General features: G+C 40.3%; 1 protein-coding gene across 1 annotated transcript in view; it reads right to left on the reverse strand.

The window, feature by feature from the left end:
* Positions 1 to 9,077, reverse strand: part of PHKA1 (phosphorylase kinase, alpha 1 (muscle)) — a 436,562-nt gene that overhangs the window by 215,649 nt on the left and 211,836 nt on the right. Inside the window, exon 14 of the mRNA XM_006873408.1 lies at positions 4,748 to 4,882. Coding sequence (XP_006873470.1) covers positions 4,748 to 4,882 — 135 coding nt within the window. The remainder of the gene's footprint in view (positions 1 to 4,747; positions 4,883 to 9,077) is intronic.

Raw genomic sequence — 9,077 nt, forward strand, 5'->3', positions numbered from 1 at the left:
CCCTAATAATTAATTAAGTATGTGTTTTGCTAATTTTTTATGTTTTCTGATTTCCTCCAGGAAGATGTGATCAGGATGTGGTCTTCCCTCTTCACTCTCCTTATTGCTTAACTCAGAGTAACTTTTTGGGGCCTCAATTGGGCCTCGGCCTTGGCGGAGGGCCGTTTGGGCCTCGGGTGGGTGGGTCGAGCCTAGGGGGGACAGTTTGGGCCTCTGGGTGCCTGGGTGTCAGCGACCGGGCTGCAGGAGGGTTGGCCTCAGGTGGGTGGTTTGGGTCTCAGGCTGGTGGTTTGGGCCTCGGGTGGGTGGTTTGGGCCTCAGGGGGCCTGGGTATCCGCAGCTGGGCATAGGGCAGCTTGGGCCTCAGTGGGCAGGTGGGGCTGATTGGGCCTCGGGGGGCCTGTGCCTCGGGGACTGGGCTGAGGGCGGGTTGGGTCTCAAGGGCACTGGGCCTTGGAGACAGGGCTACGCGGCGGGTTGGACCTCAGGGACCCTGGACCTCAGTGACCTGGCTACGTGGTGGCTTGGGCCTTGGGGGCCCTGGACCTCGGCGGCGACCCAGCTGTGGACCACCTGGGCCTCAAGGCGGGTAGGCGATTTGGGCCTTGGTTGGGCCTGGGCCTTTGTGACCAGTCTGTGGGCGGGTTGGGCCTCAGGGCAGGCCTTGGCCTCATTGGGAGTGTTTGGGCCTTGGGAGGGCCTTGGTCTCAGTAGGCGGGCCTGTGCCTTGCACGTTCCTGAGCCTTGGCTGCTTGGCAGAGGGCTGGTCTAGGCCAGGAAAGTAGAGAGCTGGGGGTAGTGGCTGCAGGGAGGTAGTGTCCATATTTGATGATGTAAAAAGTGCCTCTCTCAGTCTCTTTGTACCATGGGTACCCCGAATTTCCTGATATCTATGCCGATATCCCTCTCTATTTGTTCCGCTTTATTAGTTTGTGCTTCCTTTTCTCTGGAAATGCAGCCTTCTAAGTGAGGTTGCTCTAGCCCTGCATTCCAATGTCTGCAGGGGGTAGAGGCACTTGCCGGCACGGGCGCAGAAGCGGGAGCCATGTGCAGGCAGGCAAAAGCTCAAAATGCCTGTAATTCCTCAGCAATTTGATCTTTTAAAAAAACGAGTTCAGAATGTAGAAATATAGGATCTTATGTTTGTTCAAAGGCTGTCTGTCTGATAGACAGAGGTTTCTAATGTGTGATTCTGCCTCTTTTTCCCAAGACTGCCCTACCTGAGCTGCCTGGTCAGGGAAGAGCCGGAAGTCCTCTCCATGCAGTCTTTTTGATGATTTGAAAGCTACCTCTACCGCTGTATTCCCTGACTCGCTCAAATTGCACTGGACATTCGACTGGAATTCGAGGCCCAAATTCTTATTTCTGTCTGATTTCACACTTGTTTCCCTTTTCAGCACGCCCCTACCCTTTTCCACCATATATTAACTCTGTAACTGGTCCTTCTTGAGCTCTCACTTGTAAACTTGGAGGCTCAGGGGACCCCCTTGCAGCCCTGGGAGCTAAGTGTTTAAAACTTCTTAATAATAAGTTCTTATGATTATCTCGTGTCCTTCTAGAAAATCTATTAAGATTACCCCTTTGAGTCCCCCAAAATAGTTGCCATAACCTTCTGAGCTGACCTCTCAGAATGTATCCTTCAAAACACATACCCTTCAAAGCCACTATTTTGATTGGATGTTTTTTTCTTTTTCCTTTTTCTTCTTAAGGTACCATAAGGATTACTGGGAGAACTTATTTACAGCTATCCACTAGTTACAGAGACATGTTTTAAAATGTTTTGCTTGTAATAAACCTGTGCATTTAAGAAATGGAACCTTAGTATCAATATATATATATATATTTTTACTTGTCTTGATATATACACGAGAACTTCAAAAAATTCATGGAAAAATGGAATGAAAAAATATGTCTATGAATTTCATAAAGTTTGAAACACACAGGTATAATCAGGAAAGTAGGCAAAAAGGATTCAGAATCCCAGCAGGGAAAAATATAGCCTAGCTGGAAATTAATTAAAGAAAATTAAGATATAGTAAAAGGAGCCTTGGTAGTGTAGTAGATTATGATCTGGACTGCTAGCCTAAAGGTCAGCAGTTTGAATCTTTCACTTGGTTCATGGGAGAAAGATGAGGCTTTCTGCTCCTAAAAAAGATTTACAGACTCAGAAACCCTATACAGGGTCACTATGAGTTGGAACTGACTTGGTAGCACACCACCACCACCACCACCACATGTATTAACCATTAATCTAGTGAAAATAAATGAAGTCCAATATTGGTTGGGCAGTAAAAATAAAAACATATTGAGACATCATAGAATTTAGTTAGGTTATTGTAAAGTAATAGATTTTTCTAAACAATAATTTGGTCATATGTATCAGATCTCCAAAGCTATTCATACTCTTTTATCCAAAATTCCATTTCTGGTATTATGCTCCAAAGAAATTATTTAAAAGAAAAAGTGATCTATACAAAGGTGTTTGTACAAACATAAAAATGTTTTTCAAATAAAGGAACAATTATTATTATTTAAGTCCCAACTAAGAACTTTTTCCTTATTTAATTAAAGTAGTCAAAACATTAAAGTTCAATATTCCATTCATAATTTTTTTTTCAGCTTAACATATGTCATTTATAACTCAGGAAAAATTTTGAATTTTTTTAAAGCTTATTATTGTGAACTAGGAGAAGGTTTACAGAACAGATCATCAGTTTTCCATTTAACAAATCATACAAACTTCATTTCATCTCATTGATTACAATCTCCTCAGTATAACATACATTATTTTACTTCATCCCTGTGTTTCTTGTTTCCATTCCTCTTCCTTTCACAAACCTTCTGAACTTTTTTGTCCTTGGTAAATTCTGTCCTTTTTATCTCAAATGATCCACCATTCTATGGTGTGTGCACCTCACTAGTGTTGTTGTTTCTATAGACCTATCTATTACTTACTTGGAGTCCTGCTGTGACACTGTGGGTTAATGCGCCAGACTGCAAAGCCATTTGAACTGTAAGGTCAAGCTCACCAGTCACTCCTCAGAAACCCTATACAGGGTCGCTATGGGTCGGAACCGACTTGATGGCACTTAACAACAACAACATCTATTACTTGGCTAAAAATTGAGCCATCTGGTAAGTTCCATCCCATACTGGAAGTGTGACCAAGGCCATAGTCTCGGGGTTCTACCAGTTTATCTGGCAGGTAAGCAATTATTTTAATGTGATGGAAAACAAAGCTATTTTAATATGTGGAAATATTTATATACAATAATAAGTGAAAAAACAGTGGTGTGGTGCTGTGGGATAAGCACTGGACTGCTAAATACAATATAAATGGTTCAAACCCACAAGTTGCTCTCAGAAACCCTATATAGGTTTGCTCTGAGTTGGAACTCATTCAATAGGACTTAACAACAATACATATAATTGTGAAAATATTTGTGGACACTAACAAATTAGAAAATAATTAGTTGAGTTTAATATTTATTAAGTTCTTACTTTCATAAAGTTGATTCATCTCATAATAAAAAGAATTGAATATTATGGAATTGAAAGACAAGAAAAACTTGGTGTTTGAGAGGAGTCAGAGAGTCCTGTTTGATTATCATATTTACATGAGTACAACTGGTGAAGAAATATCTCTTTTTCCTTAATGGAATTATAGCTGTCATAGAGCAATTTTGCTATTATGAAAGTGATGCATTAGTAGAATTCTGAAGGGTCACTCATTTGACTGATAGTCATGAGTCATTGCCTCGTCTATCATGCCTTCCTTGACTTCCCCAAGTACACTTATCTTTTTTATCCTTTGTGTTTTTTATGGTACTTTGCAAATAGCACAATTGCGACTGGACCACAAAGTTGGTTCGAATCACAAGGTTGGTGGTTCAAATTCACCAGCTGCTTCTCAGAAACCCTATACAGTTATCACTATGAGTCAGAACTAATTCAAAGGCAAGTAACAACAACTATACATTTTTACATTTTATTTATCTATTTATCACACAATGTCTATTTAGCCCAGTAACTAGAACACAATAAATGATTAATGACTGCTGAAGAATAAATGAACAAATGAAAGGTCATATCAGGAAAATAAACTTGAATCTGCAAAATTTTATCTCATTCATTAAACTTAGGACCCATTAGTCTTTATTTCTTTGGCCAGGAAATAACTTAGTAACCCCAAAAGGAGTCTAGGCTTTGAAATAGTAAGTAGTAAGGAGTTTGCTTCTGTCCGTTGAGAGAAATGCCATGATGCAGACAGATTTTCAAAAAAAGGGAAGAACATGCTAGTTAATCATAAACTTGGAGTAAAAATACAATACAGCCTGATAACAGTCATGCAGTATTACCAAAGCGTACATGATGGTGGTGGTGTGCTGTTGAATTGGTTCTGACTTATAGCGACCCTCTATAGGGCTCTTAGGCAGTAAATGTTTGTGGGAGCAGAAAGCCTCATTTTCTCCCCTGGAGACACTGGCAGATTTGAATTGCTGACCTTGCAGTTATCAGCTCAATGTGCAACCACTGCTCTACCAGGGCTCTAAAGAGTGCATAGCGCACCTAAAACTAACAAGCCTTTCCAGGATATATAAGCTTGAAAACTTGGATTCCAGAAGCTCTAAATTACTTCTGAGATACAGTTTAATAAAATAATGTAAGATCAAGGATAAAGAAAAGGAAAGAAACTAGTCTATATTAAATGATGTTTTGATTCTAGCATGCTGGTCAATCTCCTTACCTAGGCTGGAATAAATGTGGCTGAGAATACGAGCTGGTTGAACTCTGATGGGGTGCACCTCAGCAATGGTCTCCACATCAATTCCTTTGTCCTTCAAAATGGCTTTTATCTCTTCTGTCTCAGCCAAAATTGAAACTATAGAGAAAAAAAAAGTCTATGTCAACAGATTTATTTTTTTCAATTGGACTCTAAAAGCTCTCAAGTCCCTTTGAAGAGAAGAAAAAAATAAAAGCAAAAGAAATGAGCAACCTTGATGAAACAGGTATTATGCCAGTACTAAACAAATCCTGGTGTGGCACTGTGGGTTAATGCGCTGGACTGCAAAGTTGATTTGAACTGTAAGGTCAGTGGTTCAAGCTCACCAGCCGCTCCTTGGAAACCCTATACAATGTTGTTATGGGTTAGAATGGACTCTACGGCACTTAACAACAACAACAAAAACAATATTAAGAGTCCTTGTATGGTGCTGCAGGCTAATACGCTGGACAGCAAGGTGGATTTGAACCACAAGGTTGGTGGTTCAAGCTCACCAGCTAATTCTTGGAAACCCTATACAGGGTTGCTATAAGTTGGAACTGACTCAAAGGTACTTAACAACAACAACAAGCAATATTAATCGAAAAGAAAAAGGAAATAGTACTATAGTCTGTTTTATCAGTGCTGTTGTTAAGTGCCATTGACTCAGTTCTGACTCCTAGTGACCCTGTATAGAGTTTATCAGGAGCACCTGGTGGGTTTGAACCGTCAACCTTGTGGTTCACAGTCCAGTGCTGATACTACAGCACCACACTATATATCTTTTATATCAGGGATTCTATTTTTCAACAGGCAAAATCCATCATGAAGCATCAGTAAAAGGTGATTCCCCATACTCTTTCATATCAGGACACTTATTAGGGGCAGAAATGTGAATGCAATAATAAATAAAAAAAACAAACCTCAATGATAGAATTGCCCTATAGCCAGAGAATGGAAGAAGACAGGATGAGATGGGGATAAAGAGTTATGCAATCAGTATAGAGGAGGTCCAATAGTTGAAATTGTGTGTGAGATATTTTGGAGGTGGGGAAATGGGAACTCAGAGGCTGCAAAGTCTCTACAGCTTCCTTTTCTTACTCATGTTCTCATGTCACAGAAGTGGTAAGCCTACTCACAAAGGAGGAGGCCAGGCCAGCTCTTAGACTCTTATCTTTAGTTTCCCTCTATGTGACAGCTATCTGACTGGGGGCTATTAATCCAAGGGATGTGAACACTGGACTGACACTAAACACCAGGGTCAAACATGCTTTCTAAATATGTTCTCTACTCCTGTTCTTCTAGAACTGGTAGATATATTGGACTGAGTTTATAGAAAAAACAAATGCAGTACTTAGTTCATTTCAGCTTACCAGAATTCTCTATATTTTTTTGGGGGGGGGGCAGTGGGGACAAAAGCCTAGTTAACAAAGTACAAAGCACTACTTTGTTTTCCTTTTTCATTATCCTTTTCTATTTTGAGACCCTCATGGTGATAGGCTGCTGTGGTCTGGGGCAGGATATGGGGATTTTAGAATGTCCTGGAAAAAACACCATCTTGATTACTTCCAATGAGAAACATGAAAATGAAAGTGATTTTCCATGGAAAAATGTTCAGCGGGAGAATGATAGTGGACTGAGAATAATCTAGAAAACCACATCCATCCATTCAATCAGTAAACATTTACTGAGCACACTGATGTATGAGGTACTTACTATATTGGTGGTGGTGGTAGTGTGCTGTTAAATCGATTCCGACTCATAGTGACCCTGTATAGTGTTACTGAGGGTGTAAATCTTTATGGGAGCAAAGAGCCCCATCTTCTGTGAAACAGCTGGTAATTCTAACTGCTGACCTTGTGGTTAGCAGCCAAGCTCCCAATCTACTACACTACCAGGGCTCCTTTACTGGGCACTGGATATATAAAGATGAATAGGTTAGTCTCTCCCTTAAGGAATTTAAAGTATAATGCAAATGGCTCACATAAGTTTATTATAAAATAACTTTCTCGATCCATAAATATATGCACAAAATATTATGAGATCATCCAGGAGTGGCACCTATCCAGTCTGGGGTTGAGTGGAGAGGTAGTTTCAGGAAAAGCTTCCTGAAAGAGTTGATGTCTAAGCTGAAATTTAAAGATGTTTAAGAGTTAATCAGGAAAAATAAGAGGATAGGAATGGGAAAGCTATTTCAGGTAAAGGGTCTAGTATGAACCTTAAGCACAGAGATGAGAAAAAGTATGATATGAGGAAGGGAAAACTATATACACCTCAATATACAATATAGCATGAAGTACCTTGCATAATGGCAAAAAATGAATCTGGAAAGGTAAACTAGAGTTCTAGTATATCATGGAGGACATTACATGTCACTTGAAGGATATTGCATTTTATCCCACACTGTTATACTGAGCCTTGGAGTTTTGCAGGTGCCACTGTAGTTGGTAGTAGGAATAAATGGACCAGAAGGAGAGACAAGTGAAAACCACTCTGCGACCCCAGGAACATTTCAACTCCAACACTTCTGCTTTGTTTACATTTTAGAAAATACTTATTTAGTGTATCCTATATACTCCTGGTAGCGTAGTGGTTATGAATCAGGCTGTGAACCGCAAGGTCAGCAGTTCGAAACTACCAGCTGCTCCACGGGAGAAAGATGAGGTGTTCTGCTCCCGTAAAGATTAACAGCCTTGGAAATCCTGTGCAGGGTTACTATGAGCCGGAACTGACTCCACAGCACATAACAACAACAACAACATATGCTCCTGGTAGTGTAGTAGTTACGAATCGGGATGCTAATCTCATGGTCAGCAGTTTGAAACTATCAGCTATTCCACAGGAGAAAGATGTTTTCTGCTCCCGTTAAGATTTACAGCCTCGGAAACCCTGTACAGGGTCATTATGAGTCAGTCAGAACTGACTCCATGGCATATAACAGCAACAACAATATGTTTCTGGCATGGTGCTCTAAGATCAGCACTGGACTGAGATCTGCAAGGATGGCAGTTCAAATACTGGCTGCTGCTTGGAAACTTTATACCAGGTCCCTATTAGCCAGAACCGATTCAATGGCACTTAACAACAACAACATGTCCTTGTTAAGAGTCTCTGGGTAGTGCAAATGGTTATATATATGACTACCACTGCAAAGTTGGTGGTTCAAATTCACTCAGAGGTGCCTCAGAAGAAAGACCTGGTGGCCTATTTCCAAAAAAACAGCCATTGTGAATCCTGTGGAGCACAGTTTTACTCTGACACACATGGGAGTTGCTATGAGTTGACTTGATGGCAATTGGTCCTTCCTGACAGCGTTCAATGTATGAGAGACAAAGTCTCAGCATCCTCGTTTCTAAGGAACATTCTGGCTGTACTATACAAGCTGATCCTCAGAAACCCTATACAGGGTTGCTATGGGTTGGAATCGACTCAACAGCACTTAACAACACCAACAACAAGGAGTTCTGGTAGCGTAGTGGTTATGAATCGGACTGCTAATCTTACAGTCAGAAGTTTGAAACTATCAGCTGTTCCATGGGAGAAATATGAGGCTTTCTGCTCCATAAAGATTTACAGCCTCTGAAATCCTGTACAGAGTCGCTATGAGTTGGAACCTATTCCACGGCACATAACAACAATAACAACAAGGTACAATAAATAGCTCTAAGGTTTGGACATAAGAGTAAATGGCTAAAAAAGAAGTATAGGGAATGCTCACTATAGCTATGGATACTGGATTGCATCTATATAAGTGCTAAAATCTAGAACTATGGCAGGAGTTGGAAAGGAAGATAAATGCTACACATCAGGTCTAAAAATCTTTAATGAATGACGTAGAGCAGCTAGGTCACTATAGCCCTATAGCATAAACCTTAAAGGAGAGCAAGTTTTCTAATGAGAGAGGAAAAGTAGTATGTTATATGTATTATATAATGTCGTACTCTGGAATAAGCACAGAACTGCTAACCAAAAGTCTGAGGGTTCAAACCCATAAATCACTCCTCAGAAGCCTGATACAGGCTTACTATAAGTCAGAACTGACTCTACAGCACTTAACAACAACAACAATAACAACGTTTGTTATAATATTAATAAGCAAAGATTACCTTTATGACCATATAGGATACTAAGTACAAGAAAGGTTTAGGAAATGCACAGGATTATTTTCTAAATGGAACCATCTCCAAAGTGAAGTGTCTGAAGACATTTCAAAGGAGATTTGCAGCAGAACTTAGTAAGAAATTGGATATTGATACTGGAAATTAAAAACAAAAATAAAGCACCTAAAGTTTTCTTCCCTAGGAGAATAATAATA

Source organism: Chrysochloris asiatica, unplaced genomic scaffold, assembly GCF_000296735.1.
Source record: "Chrysochloris asiatica unplaced genomic scaffold, ChrAsi1.0 scaffold00239, whole genome shotgun sequence".
In the NCBI taxonomy this organism is placed as follows: domain Eukaryota; kingdom Metazoa; phylum Chordata; class Mammalia; order Afrosoricida; family Chrysochloridae; genus Chrysochloris; species Chrysochloris asiatica.